General features: G+C 37.8%; 2 protein-coding genes across 2 annotated transcripts in view; one reads left to right on the forward strand and one right to left on the reverse strand.

Annotated features, from left to right (window-relative positions):
- The window catches only part of LOC106069294 (tubulin alpha-1A chain-like), a 40,394-nt gene extending 28,745 nt beyond the window's left edge, over positions 1–11,649 (reverse strand). Inside the window, exon 1 of the mRNA XM_056040652.1 lies at positions 11,180–11,649. Coding sequence (XP_055896627.1) covers positions 11,180–11,462 — 283 coding nt within the window. The 5' untranslated portion in view covers positions 11,463–11,649. The remainder of the gene's footprint in view (positions 1–11,179) is intronic.
- Positions 11,650–14,131: 2,482 nt separating this feature from the next.
- The window catches only part of LOC106065986 (uncharacterized), a 43,516-nt gene continuing 37,955 nt past the window's right edge, over positions 14,132–19,692 (forward strand). The window contains exon 1 of the mRNA XM_056040669.1: positions 14,132–14,324. The gene's annotated coding sequence lies outside the window, so the exon portion shown is untranslated. The remainder of the gene's footprint in view (positions 14,325–19,692) is intronic.

Below are 19,692 nucleotides of genomic sequence, written 5' to 3' on the forward strand. Positions count from 1 at the left end.
TAGCTATTTTTAGCTCAATTCATACTACTTTTTAGCGGCCCCCGTAAGGGGAAAAAGCCGCTATTAGGTTTGTGCAAAATGTCCGTCTGTCCGTCTGTCCGTCTGTCACACTCAGATCTCGAAAACTAGAAGAGATATGAAAAATATTATTTCATCATTAAATCCGGCTTGAAAAGTTTAGGTGCAACGGCTACTTTTGGTTTTCTAAAAGCAAACCGTTTAATTTATAAAATTAATTATGCAAGCGATTTTTTCAAAAAAATACACCAATTCTAAAACAATTACGTAAATGTAAGGGAGGCAATGTTACAATATGCTAACAAAGATGGACAATTTTTGTGTATTTTCAGTATCACTAAGTCAAATATATTTTTAAAATGTACAGGAAATGTTTACAACAAATATAAATAATAGTTAAAGACGTTTTTTCTGGTCAACTAGCTGCTAAAATTAAAAGAAAACATTTCTGTTTGTTTATAAAGGCTAATAATGCACTTTGTATGTAAATATCACGCACATTTTTTTAAATGGACTTTTTATGCAGCGATTTTCGTGCAGTAGCGTAACGTCGCAACATGATCAGGTGCTAAACCAATTCCTTAAACTTTTTTTAAAAATCAGATTTTATTTATTTTTTGTTTAGTGCCCCCATCCGAATAAAAGAAGCTTATTTTTGTGCGTTTTGTCTGTTGGTCAGTCTGTCCGTCACGATTAGATTTAAAAAACTAGAACTCTAAAAGCTATTGAAAATTGATTTACCCTTTAATGTTCCTCCCATAACATCTCAATAGTTTTAAGTATCTAAAATTGATTGTTCCGGATTTTTTTGTGCAAAACTAATCAACGCCAACAAATGTTTGTTTGCTCTTCTAACTTATATTACATTCAATTTCCATGCTTAAACGTTGCAAAAACACATTATCAATAATATGTTGTTCCGTTTTTTATGTAAATAGCATATTAATGCTAAATCATAATCTCTATACTGACTTATATTTCATTAAGTGTAAAAATGTTCCGAATATTGTTTTATAAAACATGAATTATGCCTAATGATTGTTTGAAATCGCATAAGGCTTTTAAAAAAAGTAATTTACTAGAATTGATTACTGAAAATTACTTTTTAGACATTTAATTTTCTTGTAAAACATAACATAGAAGTTTTGTAATCGATAAAGAAAGTTCCGGATTTTGTTTCTTACAAATCGTCGCCAGAAATTTCCGAATTTATTTAAAAATCTACTAACGCCAAATAATTGTTTGAACTCCCTCTTCTAATTAATAAACAAATAATCTTCTCATTTACGAAATAATGTTTTTACGGATTTTTATGAAAAATATTATAACTCACTACTCTCTTACAGTACATTTAACTTTCTACCTAAAACATTAAAAAATCTAATTATCGTTAATATTATGTTCCGATTTTTAAGGAAAACAGAATCCAAACACCAAAGTAAGGTATGAAAATCTCTCCACGTGGCTGTAGTACATCTAATTTTTATACGAGACCATCCAAAAAATTTAATTAACGGTATTACATTTATCTGAAATTCTCTTTTTCTTTTACTATTTATACAAACATCCGGAACAATCTATTATATAAACTTTTCAATTGTGTTCATACCTAAAAATTATTGCGATGTTTTGAAACGTAAAATAAAGGTTAATCAATTTTTAATAACTTTTAGTTGTTTTTTTTTATATCAAGATAACGGACAGACCGACTGACAGACAAAACGCAAAAACAATGTGGCTTTGATCCTTTTTAAATAATATCTATTAGAACTCAGTGCACCAATGTCTATGAACCCTCGTTAAATATCTCGTGTAAATAAAGACATTTTTTTTTATGGTACCGGTGCTAGCCTATTGTGAGGTAATGGAATTTTTTTTCTTTGAATGGACTCTTTAAATGTAATGTTAAAAGAACGCACTCGGTGCACCAATGTCTATTAACCCTCGAAAAAATTGCTTGTATTAATGAAAACATATTTTAGTCTTACTAAGCCGTGTGACGTAGCGGTTTTTTTTCCTTTGACGTCACATGGAATGAATTCTTTAAATGAAATGCTAAAAGAACGCACTCGGTGCACCAATGTCTATGAACACTCGAGAAATGGCTCGTGTTGATAAAGGTGATTTTTAGTCTAGCTAGGCCTTGTGACGTAGTGTTTTTTTTTCCTTTGACGTCATATGGAATGAATTCTTTAAATGAAATGCTAAAAGAACGCACTCGGTGCACCAATGTCCATGAACACTCGATAAAAGGCTCGTAATGATGAAGGCGATTTTTATTCTAGCTAGGCCGTGTGACGTAGTGTTTTTTTTCCTTTGACGTCATATGGAATGAATTCTTTAAATGAAATGCTTAAAGAACGCACTCGGTGCACCAAAGTCTATGAACACTCGATAAATGGCTCTTATAGATGAAGGCGATTTTTAGTCTACCTAGGCCGTGTGACGTAGTGTTTTTTTTTCCCTCTGACGTTATATGGAATTAATTCTTCAAAGGAAAAAAGAACTCGGTATAGTAATGTTTATTAAGCCTCGTTATGTGACTCGAGTTTAAAAAAGGAATGATATCTTGATTTAGATCTAATCTAGATTTTTTAAACTAGATCTAGATTTTTAGATGTAGAATTTCAATTTCTAAACTTAAAGTGTAAAAAAAAAGTGTAGATTTTCATTTCCAAACGTTTTGATCAATATTGTAATGTTTTAATATACTAAAACTAATCTACTATTTTTTTTTTAAATTTACGGCAAATGAATCTTTGAAACATTATTACTTTTGACCATCTGATGGCTGCCTGGTCGTGCCGTTTGCGCGCTGGACTGTCGTTCAGATTTATGGACGGCCCAGGGTTCAAACCCTGCCCGCTCCCATCCCCCGTCGTCCTGCGGGAGGTTTGGACTAGGAAGTAATTATCTTCAACTCTGAAGGAACATCCGAAACGTGTAAAACATTTTACATCAAAATTAAATCACCTCTTGAATATTATTTGCGAATATGCAGATCCGACAGGGATCCGACTTCGACGGGGGCCGCCTCTGAGTTTGTGTAACACAAACTCTCTTTGTAATCTTGTATATTCATGAATTCATGCATTCTTTTTACTTATAACATTATTATTTTCTTTAATTGTTTCTAATATCAGTGACTATATTGACTATACGCAAGTTAAGACCCGCGGGCAGCGTATAATATCTGGCTAGTATATCTATATAAATATTTTATTTGTCACCCTAAAGTCCTCCTAAGGATTATTAATTACAGATGGGGAAATTCGACCATTTGGATATGGGAAAGTGAAGAAGAATCGCCCAAGACATAGTAAAATGTCTTCTAAAACAAGATCACACCAACTTAGAGCAGGCCCTTGTCTGATCCCTGTCGGATCCGCCTATTCGCAAGGAATATTCAAGATGTGATTTTATTTTGATTGTCAAAAGTAATAATGTTTCAAAGATTTATTTGCCGTTGTAAATGTTTCGGATGTCCTTTCAAAATTAAAGATAAATAGCTTCATTGTGCAAACCTCCCGCTGGACGACGGGGGATGGCAGCGAGCTGGTTATGAACCAGGGACCGTCGAGATAATCAGTCCAGCACGCTAACCGTACGACCAGGCAATGCTGTTAACTTTATAACAAACTGGTTACAAACTAATAGCCTATTATTGATCATCATCATCATCATCAAACTCCATTTGAGTGAGGGCTTGAGAGGCTCAAATCCTCTCTTGCAAAAGCCCTGGACAGAAACCCTGCTGTCTTGCGTAGTGCATAAATGTCGCCATACAGGTCGAGAATTTTGGGTTTCCCAGACCTGTCTAGACGGAGATCAGCAAGTCTGGGGCAGTCAAACAGAATATGAGGCACGGTTTCCTCTTCTTCCCTGCAGCGGGGGCACCGTGAATCAAAATTTGGCCATAGCCGCGAGAAATATGAGCCAACAGGACAATGGCCCGTCCTGCACTGTGCTACAACAGCTTGCTCAGGCCTGGACAGCCTCCACCACGGGGAAGTGCGGTCAGGGCGCCTCATGCGCTCCCAGACTCCACGGGCTTTTTGGGACTCAAACCACTTTTCCATTTCTTTTTTTTTTTTATTATAGCCAGGGCTTGATGAAAGCTTACAGCCTCATCAGTGGGTGGAATTTGCCCTCCCTGGTGGGCCAAAGAGTCTGCAATTGTGACTATGTGACTCGGTACCCACTGCATAATTACAGGGGTGTCATAGCGTTGTTTAATGTTATGTGAAGCCATGATGACAGTGTTGATATTGGGGGGCCATGGTCCGGGGCTTTGCAAAGCCTGTAGTACAGATTTTGAGTCGGTGACCACAACAATCTGTGTTGCCCTCAAATGTCCCTCGCCGAGTTGAGAGTCATTGACTTTTAAGGCTTCACAGACTGCCATGGTCTCCACATCAAAACTGCAAACACTACCACATGGTCCAAAGATTTTGACTGTGTAAGAGCCAAGAAAGTCGATGTAGGCTCCATAGCCTGCTCTTCCAGAATCTATTGATGCCGACCCATCAGTGTATGCAAAAATAGCACTGGGCTTGAAGGTATTAATGGCCTCCAGTGCTAGGATTTGAAGGTCGTTAGATGAACGGCTTTGCTTAGTGGCATTAGGGTCTACTAATTTCAAGCGTATGTCTGGGGTCGTTGGGCGACACCAAGGGGGAAGGGGATGAAAGCGTTGAATGTTTTGTCGGTTGGTGGAGAGGCCAGCTTCATCAAATAGTCTAGTGGCATGATGCATAATAGACTGCATCTGGATACGTCTTCTGCATCTCCAACCTTCAACTAGTTTTCTAGCTGGGAGGTATTCATCTAGCCTTTTATACCGCTCATAGCAGGTCAGTACTGACCTTTCCCTCCTAAGGTTTAGTGGACCTATATTAGCCATTATTTCAGCCGCATTTACTGACTTGTCCTAAAGGTTCCACAGACAAATCTTAGTGCTTGGGACTGTATTTTATCAAGTCGTTCAAGAACAGTCCTAGAGCCATAAATTTGCACAGGTCGGCTGTAGTTTATCTGTGATCGGACTGCTCCTAAATACAGGGATCGGAGCACGTCTGCTCGGGCTACCTTCGTGGATGCCAGCTTCCGCACAATACAAAGTTTCCCTCAGGCCTTTCATGCAACATCCTGGATCACACATTTTTAGTTTGCGATCTAAAGTTACACCAAGGTACTTGAGTAGCTTTTCCATGCTGAGAGCCACTCCGTTGAGGGAGAACTGGAAAGTTTGCCCGAGAATGCTAGTCCCGAGCGGGAACAGAGAATAGACCGTCTTGGAGGTGTTTATTTCTAGCCTCCACTTTTGTGTGTATGAGCAGAGCGTATGGAGATCTTTTTGTAACACTTTTGTATAGAGGTTGCGCTCCTTCCGGATTTCAAAAGGACAATATCATCAGCATATAGCAGCTTTTGACATTTTAGCTGAGTTTGAGTTTTGAGTTTAGGCACATCGGCACAATTTAGGCCATGTCGTGCCCGTAATCCTTTAAGGATCACTCTCCCTTTACATAACAAAGGCTAAATTCTATACAGTTAAATAGTTAAAAACAAGGTCTATTCACAGTTAAAATAGTAAATGTAGTAAAAATTTAATAATTTGGTAAAAATCTTATGTAAAATATTATATGTTCACAATTCATAAATCAGATCTTCGTAGACAACCCTACCACCCGGACAAAGCCCAGTACCTTCCCAGGGTCGACACTGTCGAACAGTGTTTTTAAGTTGTGTAATCTTAAAAATTTCTCCCTGACATCCTGGTATCGTTCCCCGAAGTTCCCAGGCAGTAAAAAGGCAGGTTTCAATATTTTCAGAAAGAATGTCAGAATGAAATAATTCTATCAAAGAGAAATGAAAGAGAATAATGGAGAAAGAATGTTGACAGATCTTGTGTGGAGCCCAGGCGGTCCAGCAGACCAAAGGATAAGTGAAGGTGAAGTTATTTGTGAACCTGGCCTAACTAATGTAATATAATGAATATCTAATTTTCAAATCCTCAAGAAAAAAACATTTCCGTAAAAGAAAAAAATCTTCCTTTCTTTTGGCATAACTTTGCTGTTCACGCGATAATATGAAAAACTACTTAATTGTTTTATATTTAGTTCCACTTATATGCATTCTATATAGATTTTTAGCGGCTCCCGTAAGGGGAAAAAGCCGCTATTGGGTTTGTGCAAAATGTCCGTCTGTCACACTCAGATCTCGAAAACTAGAAGAGATATGAAAAATACTATTTCATCATTAAATGCGGCTTGAAAAGTTTAGGTGCAACGGCTACTTTTGGTTTTCTAAAAGCAAACCGTTTAATTTATAAAATTAACTATGCAAGCGATTTTTTCATAAAAATACACCAATTCTAAAACAATACATAAATGTTAACAAAGAAAGACAATTTTTTGTGCATTTGCAGTATCCCACAGGCCGATATATCTATAAAATCTACAAAAAGTGTTCACAACGAATGTAAATATTAATTAAAGGTATTTTTCTGGTCAACAAGCTGATAAAATTAAAAGAAAACAGAAAAAAAAACTTTTTTTTTACAACGGCAAATGGATCTTTGAAACATTATTACTTTTGACAATCAAAATAAAATCACGTCTTGAATATTCCTTGCGAATAGGCAGATACGACGGGGGCCGCCTCTCTTTGTAATCTTGTTTTTTTTGTTTTTGTTTTGCATCATTTAATCTTAAAACAAGCAATGCACGGTATTAGACGCTGCAAATATTTCTAAGGGCCGTCAGTTGCAGGCCTAGAGAAAAAAATGCAGTTTACGCAGGCCCCAATTGAATGTCATATTCCCGTTCCCCTCTCTACATTTATTTTGGTATTTTAGTTGTTTTTATTTAGTCAGCGTCTAAAGGGAAGCGGGAGTGACATAAGGCAAGTTTTTTTTTTTCAAGTACACTTAGGAGAAAAAGATAATATACAAGAAGTCTTTATGCTACTTCTATTTATACTTGTTTATTTTGGCCAAATATTATTTTTTTTAAACACCCAATAAATTAGCCGGAACCCTTCAACTGCATCCTGTGTCTCAGACGTGTATTTGGACATCTCATTACAGAAATGACAAAGAATTTACTTTATATTACTTTATATAGAGTCAAAACTAATACGAATGTATGGGATCTCAAAATTTAAAAAAAAAAAGTTTGAATGTGAATTTTACAAAAAAAAAAGTTAAATCTAGGGGTTGGCAAATTACGACCCTAACCCTAACCCACACCCACAAACATTATATATGCCCACATAATATGTAAAAATATAATGCATGTATATTAAAGATAAATGATTTTAAATATCTATTTTAATTATTGAAACTTCTAATTCTTATGACGAAGAGACTAAAGAAACATTGTGTTTATATGTCATTCTAATAAGTTTAAAGTAAAGGAGGATTTTTGTTATTGGTAATATGTCGAAACATTTAGTCAAAGACACAAATTCAGGCCATTTTTTGCTATGAAGAACTAATTGAAAGTGTAACAAGATGGCGAGTCAACAACATGGTGTCCGAGCTTTGACTGAGAAAAACACACACACATAGATTTCTTAATAAAATAAAGAATATTGTCCCAACCATACACTCTTACCTCTACACTGGAAAGTTTGTGCAAAGCTGCATTGAATATTAGACATGTTATAGACCCAACTATCTCAGAGCTTAAACTTATCAGAGCTAGGGGTCTTGATCACATGCAGTTTAGAGAACTACTTATATATTTGGAAACATATCATTCCCATGTTCGGTACTACAGTATTATCCGCTAGCTTAGCATGTTCAAGGTAATGAGAAAAACTTGAGATCTCAAGGAAGAAATTGTTTTGTTCCTGTGACTTTGTGACTAATATTTCTAATGAAGAGTGAAAGATAGACTTCATGTTTGCCATCGACATCAATGCAATGGGTTGTTTGCACATGAAATGTATGTGCATGTTAAATCTTTTCAAACAAAGTCATCCCATTTCTCCAGGTAAGCAAATAAAGACAGGGTTTGTCATTTGCTGAAATGTAAAACTATTTCTAGCAAAATGGTTGAAAAGTACAAGACTTATTCTTTGATTTTGGAATTTGAAAGCAAATTTTAAGAAGTCAAGAACTTAGAAACAGTTATATCATCAGTTCATCAATTAGTATAGAAGCTGATTCAACTCCAGAGCACACACCTCCAAGCAAATTATGACCTGAAAGAGAAGTTTAAGTCAGTTCTTCCACAGAAGTTTTACGGGTCTTTTCTTGAAACTGCATTTCCAAACTTAAAAAAACATTGCTGCTAAAATTCACATTATAGGGTCCACATATATCTTTGAAAATATGATTGAAAATAAACAAGTGTAAGCAGTCAAGAGGAAGAGGATAACAACTAGTAAGCTAGTTCCACAGTTCAGGAACATTATGCACGAGTGTAAACAGTCAAATACTTCATATTGAGAACAACTATAATAGCAATGTCTTCGATTCTGAAGATTAAGGACGAGTACAGTGTTTCACATGACTTCGCAAACCCAGTTGCGACCTGCATATTTTCCCGCATTTCGTTCAGACAAAGCCATTGTGTTGAAATGTTATGATGTTGGAGACCACTATGAAGATATTATTAGTAAAATTAATTTAAGAAATGGCTAATTCTTGTTGTAGTTTTTCAATAGGTAGTGTAAAAAAATTAAAGTAAATGTATATTGCAGTACATATGTGAATTAAAAGATAGTATACATAGTTAGTTATCATTTTTTTTCTAAATTGTAAGTACACATATATACATATGTATATGTGCGGCCCCCATCCCTAATTTTGTTTTAATGCAGCCCTCGATGAAAAAAGGTTGCCCACCCCTGATCTAGTTAATTACTTGAAAAAAATTATTTCATAATTATCTTTACTATTTCCTTATGCCATAACAATTCATGCAAATTTATTTTTTTAATACAAAGTTCCTCGGATGTGGAAGGCAACTTATCATATCATAGGAGCTTCGCAAAGATCTAAGGGACCTTCATACCAATTTTCATTCAGATTTGTCGGTGATTTATAACATTAGGTAAATTGTACTCCTTATATTTACATTTTAAAGCCCTAGCTCACTGGCTGACTCATCACTGATTCTCCCACTTGTGGTAGAAAAAACAAGGCTACAAAGACAGTTTGTGTGGAAACACAAACTTAAAATCGGCCCCCGAAGTGGTCCACACAGGCAGGCTTCAATATTTTCAGAACGAACATCCAAATGAAACTATATCAAAGACAAATGAGAGACAAGAATGGAGAAAGAAGGTTGACAGATCTTGTGTAGTGCCCCAATGGTGCAGCAGATCAAAGGATAGGTGCAAGTGAATGCAAAGTTAGATGTGAGCCTGGCCTAACTAGTTCCCCTGTCAGACCTTGTGGTCTACAGGGCAGATGATGTAAATTTCATCTGTTTTTGTGGCCTACGGTTAACGAGGGTGTCATGTAGCCAGCACAACGACCAACCGCCTTTACTTTTCCCCCAACTAATGTCAGGTACCCATTAGGGCTGGGTAGACTCAGAGGCGCCCAAGGATTCCGAATTTGAAAATCCCAGTCTTCACCAAGATTCGAACCCGGGACCCTCGGTTCGGAAGCTAAGTGCTTTACCGAGCCTCTCCTGGTCTAACTATAGTCTTATAAGTAATGTAGTTGTTTTGAAAAGACTCAATTTTTTTTTTTTAAATCGGAGTATGCACTACATAGAAGTTGTTCAAGAAATAGGAAGTTTATAAGATTACTATTCGTTTTAAATTAGGTCTAACTTATAATGCATACTAATTAGCTTTTTCTCTTTAAAAAAACTGCTTGCATAACTGATTTTAAAAATTAGATTTTTCGCTTTCAGGAAAAAAAAAAGTAGCCGTTGCATCAGAACTTTGAATGATGTAAAATATTGTGATGTCGGATTTTCAATATCTTTTCTAGTTTACGAGATCTAAACTGGACGGACGGACAGACATTTCGCACAAAATTAATAGCGTCTTTTGCCCTTTCGGGGGCCGCTAAAAATAAAAGTCACTATCCACATGCCATTCTTTTATGAGTAGTTTTTATTGCTGAGACCTGTATGGCTGATGTGATACAGAGATGGAATATGGGCGAGTTTCCCATATTTGCTTGGCCTTTGGCCTCGCTTCTGACCCGAGTGTCTTAGAATACGAACTATCTGTAATAGGGATGTAAAATTTAAATCTGCTAGGTTCGTTACCTGACAGAAATTTGTTCAGACGGGCAGATGGAAACAAGTTTCCTTACACTTAAGTCTTAGACTTAACTTAAGGACAATTATGAAAAAGAATATTTTATCACTTACTATGTACAAACAACATCTAAGCCCTTTTTTTTTTCAAGATTGAAACTGCAGCGGTTAATTTTTCATTAGAAGTTTCTTTCTTATACTTTTTAAAATGTTTAATTCACAACTCAGTTTTAAATGATGTCACATTACGTTCTCACTTCCTTTACTTTTGTTGTTGTTGGTAGACACAGCAGAAATAAACAATAAAAACAGGAAAATGTATTGATTTTTTTTTGTATTTTCAGATCAAGTTCAAGAACTATCTATGATCACGCGCACGTGTTTGTGTAGATATTATTCTTTTATTAGACAATATAAATCTATATTTAGATCAAGTAGAGTACACAGAATTATTGCAGTCAATTATTCACACAAAACTGTGAGCGGACGAAGGTCATTATAATGCGGGCTGTCCAACGATGCTACCTTTCCTTTCATTTAGAATCTAGATCTAGGAGTAATGACACAAAGAAGTGTGTGCTTTGCTTAAAACTTTCCAGTACTGGCCTTTCGATTAAGAGATTTAGAAAAAAAAGGGGGCGGGGTCTGGTCACACTATTCAAAATTGTATCATTCTTGAGAACAAAGGTTCAAAGTCCAAAAGTGTGTGGGTGTGTGGAGGAGGGCTTCCACTGGAGGATACCAAAACACGCTGGGATAGGTCATAGGATTGTAATGCTGGCTGCACAGTTCCACTAAAGATAACAAAATAAATGGTTCAAGCCAAAACTAACCAGAAGTGCGTTATCTTTATGGGCTTATGAAATTCAAAAGCTTAAGAAGTAGATAGGTGTGCAAATGTGTAAACAAAACTATTCGCCATTTCCTACCTGATATAAGTTGTTCCGGATGAAACAATTGTCTGTAAGTTCCGGTTCTTACTTCATCCACTACTGTGGGTTCCAAATCTAGAAATGCAGCTCTAGGAACATGTTTTCCGGAACCAGTTTCACTAAAAAATGTATTGAAAGAATCATCTCCACCACCAATGGTTTTGTCTGAAGGCATTTGACCATCTGGTTGTATTCCATGCTCCAGACAGTACAGTTCCCAACAAGCATTACCTATTTGTACCCCAGCTTGTCCAAGATGAATTGATATAACTTCTCTCATCCTGTGTTAGATCTAACTTCTCGCAGCAAACAATTTCAGTTGCGTTTCAATGTTTTCTTAAATCAACAATAAAAAAATCAAAAGTTGTGGAAATTCAAATATGGAAGCACAGTTACCAAGAAAAACAAATACGTCAGTTGGATACGTCCAATAAAAAACAATCCACCTTTTGGAAATGTTTCACCAACCAGAGGCAACCAGCGAGATTTTGGTTTAAAGGCTAAGTTCTTCCTAAACAAAAAATACATTCATAGATTTAAAAAAATGTTTGAAAAATAAATATTTGATATTTGAATGTATTTGTTCAACAATACATGAGAGTAGAGCATAACGTAACAGGAATAAAACAAGCAATATTTTTTTTTATCAGTTTTGAACATATCAAGCTGATTTCTCATTCTATTTGGATACGATTGGATCGAATCGTATAAATTACAAATGTTCCTTCAAAAGAGAGGTAATAACGTCCTACACGTATAAAAGTATTAATCAAGTCTCGCATGTCGGGGTTTTCGCTAGAAACTTAAACATTCAGTTTTTAGTTTCCGTAGCTAGTTCAGACATCTCTTTCCATTCTCTAATGGCCCTAGGGAAGAAGAAGTACTCGTACGAAATTGTCCAAGCATATGGAATAAAAAAATATGCCTTTATCTGAACGTATCCTAATTGTATCGAATAGGATATAATCAGTTCGAAGTGTATAGGATATGATCTGATTGGAACGGATCTGATCAGTCAAAATAATATCGGATAGGATCTGATTGGATCGGATCTGACCATCGAATCTGAACAAACCCAACCAGCATCGGATATGATCGGATCTGATAGAATTTAATCAGTTCGAATAGGATCGGATTCATATCGGATCAGATTTCATTGAATTAAATAGGATCAAATCTGATTGGATCGGATCATTGGAATGGATCTGATCACATTTGATTCGATCAAACCTGATCGAACAGGATTGTCATTGAAAAAAAAATATAGGGATCGAATTCTAGATATCTGCGTAATGGACCTCATTCACCAATCGTAAACAAACAACATTTAGCCACGTGATTCTCTTTCTTCTATACAAATTACGTAATACACAATGCCTATTTTTTCGTTGTTTTATCAATATTTTCACGTGGCTAAATGTTGTTTGTTTACGATTGGTGAATGAGGTCCATTGGTAGGACACTATCATCTTTTCTGCCTGTTTCGGGAATTTCCAGACTTCTATCCATTATTTTTTCCGATTTATTTTGTCCTTAATATTTTTGTTTCAGTAATTATGAAGCTTAAATACAAATGTTCAATAAAACTTCCGTCTTTTTACAATACCTCGCATATTTATTGATAGTTCTTATATTGTCTAGCTATACAAAATAGATCCTTCTCACTGATTCTACGCGAAGACGCTGTTGTAAGGAATTATATTTGTGGTCGAGAGTTAGACTAGGCTCCATAGCCTTGGTCGGCAGCTAGTCTAGGAGATGAAAATCCCAATATAAAACTTAGAGCCATCTGCAATCTGCAGCCGTCTCAGAATACTGAGATACTATGCTCGACATTTGACCTAAAGATTGGTTTAGGTCTGCGCAATCCACTATAAAACTACATAGCTCAGGCTGGATACCTTTCATGGTATCCCGCAATGGCGGATCACCCCCGAGTAAAAAAAAGCGGCTATCTCTCAAAATTGCATGTTGAAATATTTGAATAATGCAGGACAATGACGCGAATGACTGCCCGCAGCGGAAATCTGCACTGGACACTTCTCCCCTTAGTGAGGTACGCCAGGCAGGTCAACAGAGGGGTGAGCTGATTACACCTTCTACTGGTCTGGGAAATCCTCCACGGAAAACAAGCAATCTGGAGGAGGCTTAATGATAAAGCAAAATATCGCCAACAATCTGCAGGATTTACCTGTTAATTGTCGTCACTTATTCGTCATTTATTGAACCAGTTTCCCTGATGTTGCAGGCTGTCCAACTTAACATAACGACCGCTCAAAGCACATCAGCAGTCACATTAATGCCATAATCAAAAACCAACTTGACCATGCTGAGGAACACTGATGGATGGCAGACAAACTTGGTACCGGGTATTGAGTTGGTGCTGCCGAGAGTTGGCAGTCGGCAGACACACTGAGCAAAAACCACATGTTTAGATTTCGGGATATTACAGAAAACGCCTTTAAATTATATATCTTGATTCATTAGTTTCTTCATCACGTCTCGCTTTTCGAGCAATAATAATGCTCAGTTCAACTTTCTTTGTCTTTATCCTAAAACGTTGCAAGAGCTGCAACGTAAAGAAGAATATCAGAACTGTTCGATAAGTTTTTATTGACAGCTTGTCCATCGCGACGAGAAGCATTCATTAGTAAAATATATTAACAGTTTCGGCGGTCAACGTTTGCAGTTTTTGTTTGATCGATACACTGATAATGTACGTAAGACTTCTTATTAAAGTTGGAGGGGGGGAGGGAGTGATACTAAATAAAAAATATATGGCCTTGGAACAAATCAAAGACCGTAGCAGGTGGCAATGCTTTTATTAGATAAGCCAAAAAAAAAAAAAAGAAACATAGCCAAAGAGCCACATTTTGGTGGCATTAGAATCCTTGATACCGATCTTTTATGATTTGAAAACCCTATAAACGGAAGTTTGTTGACGCGAATCTTTAATTGACGTCACATGGTTTCTGATTTTTGCTTAGATCTAGATCTATGGTACTGCTCTTGAAGCCTCTTGTGTGTGCCCATAAATCTAGATCTAGTAGAACTGAGAATATTTACATAAATCTAGATCTAGTAGAACTGATGATATTTACATAAATCTAGATCTAGTAGAACTGAGGATATTTACATTGAAGTAGGTTTTAAAAATACTTCCGGTTTAATAATGATATTGACTAAATTCTTGTACGAATCTTAATCTTTTCTAGAATTTATTATCTACTATTATCTAGAACTAAATCTAGATCTATATCGTAGATTCTTATACCCCAACACCGACTTTCGGGAGCTAGATTTAGTTATAGACCTACACTAGGTCATTTTTTTAATTTCATGAAGTTTTAACTTACAAAAAATCTGAAAGAAGATTCATTTTCTTAAACTGACGGTAGCAATGGACAATAACAATAGTTATGTACTTTGGTATTACTACTCATAGTTAAAACTGGTTTTAACAATTTTTAATATAGATGTGTTTTGATTTACAGATAATGAATATATTATTCTTTTTTTTTAACTTGCAATAATGACTTAGTAATTGATGTTTCTCTGACATATTTTTTCTGCGCATCCAAAACGATCAGATTTTTATCGAGTTTCTATGTGACGTTACATGAACCTAATAATTTAATCTATTGACTTTTTGTATAACAGGAGACCATGCAGTAAAGTTTACATTCTCATGAAAAAAATATATCTTCGTCTATGCAGTTAGATCTAGATCTTGTAACCAAAGAAAAAAATACGTGTTGAAAGTAGATTTACATCCTTGACTAACCACGGCAGTGTGTATTTTCTCGCCTGACCACTCAATACATACAAACACTATCGCTTGGTTGTCTTGTCATGACCGACTACACGTAGTCTAGACTAGCCTTACACTGACCACTTTGTTAGAATCAGTCAGACAGACGATCTATTTACTTTTTTTAGGACAGGGAGGGGCTAAGATGAAAATGTTACTTTTTTTTTCTCGAGTTGGTTGTCCTAATGCTTTTAGATCTCTCTCTCTCTCTCTCTACATATATACAACTGTACCATAGTTCTGGACTAGGCCGTCACTAAGTTTAACAGCCTAACAGCTACTGTAAGAATGAAGCGATACGATTGGTTAAATGTAGTTTCTCTTCCAGTATAATTGAGGGAAGTGACTTATGCCTAACCTAAAACAAAATCTCAAAGAACCCCGTTTTTTGGAGATGTCAAGAATTTACTGTCTAATTTATTAAATATAAATGTTTCTAAGCATTTAAATCCAAAATGGTAAAATGTTTACTATTACAACTTTTTACGCAGTAGGGCCTATTTAAATATGTCAATAACTCAAATTTGAAAAACCATCGGAGTTTCCCTTTAAGATTTTATTTTTAAATAAATAGGGGGCCTGATCGTGCGGTTTGCGCTCTGGACTTTTGTTTGGATTTATCGATAGTCCCAGGTTAAAACCCTGCCCGCTCCGATCCCCTGTCGTCCAGCGGGAGGTTTGGGCTAGGAAGTAAGCAGTAAACTATCTTCAAATCAGAAGGAACATTAAAAACATTTTACAAACATTCACCTACGCCGAACACAGCTTTTATGCTTTGCTTTTCATTGAACACTGATCACAGTCCCCGTGTAGATCTATTTGCTAAGAAATTATATCTGCGTTCTTTTAAAATTATATAGATTGTATTAAAAGAAGTAGATTCACTTCTGCAATATTTATTTAACGTCTATGTGTATGGCCTCATATATGGATCTCCCTCTCCATCTCTCTCTCTCTATACCTATCTATCTATCTATGTATGCATGTATGAATGTAAGAACCTAATCAAAACCATTTTATCAATTTAGATAAAACTTGGAATAAATGTTCCTTGGATACTAATTTGAACCGTAACGGTGGCGTAACGTATGTATAGTAGCCCTAAAACAAACTTAAGACCCTCAAAAAAAGTTGCCCAACTCTATGAAAGTATTACTATTTCATGGATCTAGGTTGTCAGGGTTGTGTTAAAGCCTTTGTTCGTTTGCCGGGGCCCTGACATTCAACAGGTACCTTCGTGCTTACAATAAATAATTGATTCACTGTTTACTATGTAATAGTTTAATGATATGAATGTAAGTTATAATGACAAACTGATGGAGTAATAATCTGTCAGTTGATGTAGAACTCTCGCAATTCTAGAGAAACAAGGAACAAAGCGTCTGTAATAAGTACCAAGTACAAAGACCCAGAAAACTTTTCAATTCCTGTACACTTCCAGGGACAAGCCATTGTCTTACCCTTCACTTTTGTCTGGATCCGTTCTTATACCTTCGCTTCATACGACATGGCCCAAATACTTTACTTCCTTCTAGAATAGGTCACACATCTTTGGGTTGAGCTTCATGCCCGCACTTGGAATCCTCTGAAACACGTCTCTCAAATTATTCAGATGTTCATCAAATGTTCTCCTATGCACAATAATGTCATCAAGATATACTAGATAAGTATTCCTATTAAGACCTCTTAAAACTTGGTCCATCAATCTCTCAAAAGGGGCTGGTGCATTAAATAGGCCAAATGGCATCACCTTAAAGTGCCACAGGCCACTTCCAGCTGAAAATATCGTCTTTTCTTTATCCTTGGGATGCATCCTTACCTGCCAATATCCGCTTTTGAGGTCCAATGTCGAGAAGACTCGTGATCCAGCGAGTGTGTCCAATGTGTCATCAATGCGGGGAAAAGGATAACTGTCTTTCTGCGTGACATTATTCAATGCCCGGTAATGAACACAAAAACTGCCAAGTCCCATCTTGCTTTTTAACCAGCACAACCGAGAACACCACGGGCTTTTGGATGGCTCGGTGACTCCTTGCTGTTTTGCCAGCGGTAGACGGCGCGGTGGTTGTCGAATGGGTCTGGCATTTCCTGTATCAATACGATGTTGTACAAGGTTTGTCCTCCCGCAGTCATCCTCGTCAATGTCTGTCGCTAATTCCTGTAGAATCTCTCCACTCTTCTAATGTTGGCTTTTCAATTGTATTCTAAACACTTCCTGTAAGTATTCATCGCCGTATCGCAGTTCCAATGTTTTGACCATGGTATCGAAGTCCGTCTGATCCTTCATTGTCTGTAACAATTTGGCTGCCTTGCCAACACATGACCAGTTGCTTTCTCTGCCTTAGTATTCTATCTGTTGACTTTGGCGGCCGCTTTAAACTGCATACATCGACTAAGAAACAGAGCCGTCAAACACCGGCGGTTTAGTCTTCCCAGTCATTTCAGTCACAGTGGGCCCGCCATCTTGTTTCTTTTCCAGCTCAGCCTTCATTTCACTACGATGTAGTTGAATTTTAGAATCGACATCCTCAACCATCTGGGACTTAAGCTCAATTACCTCATTCCTTAGTTGTTGTTTTCAATTGTCCATATCCTTTTTCAATTCAGAGACATAGGATTTTATAGAGCTCATTTTGTTACCTTATTCGTTTTTAAGTTTAACCTTCAATGACGTCCAAAGACATGACGTTAAACTGCTCTCCTCTTTCCTTAGAACTTTTGGATCTCAAAAGTGCCCTACTTATTTTCTATCACTGTGTCTGCCTCCTCTGTTCCTCAGTCTGCATGCATTAATTATCACTGTCTCCTTATCTTTAAAATCTCACTACGTCCTAGACCAGTCCGTTTGCCGTGGACTGCGACGGGTAAGGGGGGGGGATAAAGAGATCTTGGTGTGAGTGGTGGCTATCCGAGGATAAACCACCACAACACAAAACTTTGGCTCCAAGTTCCCCTAGACCTGAGGCCTAGATGGCCTGCTCCCAGATGGTCCAAGACCTATGCTGGAGGGCGAAGTCTGGAGAGTCAATCAGGGAGCTGCTGTATCGGACACATGCCCGATGCAGCAGCTGACTGAGTATAGCACCTGTGTAGCCCTGGCGGGCTCATTCTGGACATCCGAATGGCCCGTCCCCTTGTTGGACTCGATGGCGGGTGGGAAGCACAGGTGCCGAATTACTACTTACGTACATGGACAAAAAAACACACACAAAACTACTTGCCCCAGATTTGTTTTTGAATTGATGATAAAAAAGAGGAGGTCTCAAAAAGCTGTGCCACATGGCCATCATTTCTGCACAGAGGAGGGGAAAAGCCTGACAAAGTTGAGCCCTTTTATTATCTATAAGGGACTCAAGTCAGTAGTGGGAGAGCCCAAGAGTGTGTTTAAACTATACAAGTCGATGGAACTTCTTGTAGAGGTGGATAGCAAGATACACTCTGATGGGCTTTTAAGATGCAGAAGAATCTGTGATCTCCAAGTGGAAGTCATGCCACACAAGAGTCTGAACACCAGCAGAGGTGTAATCAGCTCTAGGGACCTACTGGAATGTTCCGAGAAGGAAATAGTGGAGGGCATTGAAGGAGTCACCCTTGCCCGGCGCATTACCAGGAGCAGGGATGGTGAGGAGGTCAAAACCGCCTCTATTATCCTCACATTCGGAACTAGGACACCGCCAGAGTATGTGAAGGCAGGATACCTACGAGTTCCAGTGAGGCCCTACATACCTAACCCCCATGAGGTGCTTCAAGTGCCAGGGTTATGGACACGGCGCGGCAGTCTGCAAGAGGAACACTGTGTGTGCCAGATGTGCTAGAGAGGATCATGAGGACAAGGGCTGCACAGCCCAGTTCAAATGCCCAAACTGTCACGCTGGCCACTCAGCCTACTCCAAGGACTGTGTGGAAACAGGAGGTTGCCGTGCAGGAGTACAAGGCAAGAAATGGATGTACCTTAAACCAGGCGAAATTGGCTGTATTGGCCCTACCCAAGGGCCAATTCGGCTTGACAAAGACCTACGCCCAGGCTGTTGCTAAGATAGGAAGATCCATAACCACACAGACGGACACATTGACCCCACCACCCCCTCCTCCTCCTCCAACTCAGAAGAAAACACCGCCAAAGAACACACCTCCGAAGAAAAAGAAAGCCCTGTTGTCATGCTAAAGAACGGGTTCTCTGTGCTCGCTGATGAGAGCATGGAGACTGAGCAGCATGTCAAAACCAACACTCCGGGAGAACCCGAAGACATCATGTCTGACACAGGTTCTCCTCAGAGAACCCAGCCAGACACCCCAACCTCTACCGAATTAGAGGTTAACCAACTCCCTAACGGGAGAAATCAAAGCGGAGAGGATGCCCGAGGTGAGAAAGGATGAAATAACCTCCGCTCTAACCAGAGGGATCTCCCCTCTCCAGAGAGAAAGACTTCCCCCAAAAGGGGGTTGTCCTACTCTCCATCCAAATCCAAGAATAAAAATACCAAGGTCACTGGAATAAAGGGAAACCCCTCCGGGGGCCTCCCAAGGCCAAATAGCTCCAAGTAGGTCATTTAGAATATGCCATGGATTCCAGAATTGTACAGTGGAATTGTAGAGGCCTCAAGGCTATTATGAGGAAATGCAGCTACTGATGGACTCTGAGACCCCTGTAGCTGTCTGCTTAAAGGAAACATTTCTGAAAGATAGCATCAGTTTCCGT

The sequence above is a fragment of the Biomphalaria glabrata genome, chromosome 1 (genome assembly GCF_947242115.1).
Source record: "Biomphalaria glabrata chromosome 1, xgBioGlab47.1, whole genome shotgun sequence".
NCBI classification, from domain to species: domain Eukaryota; kingdom Metazoa; phylum Mollusca; class Gastropoda; family Planorbidae; genus Biomphalaria; species Biomphalaria glabrata.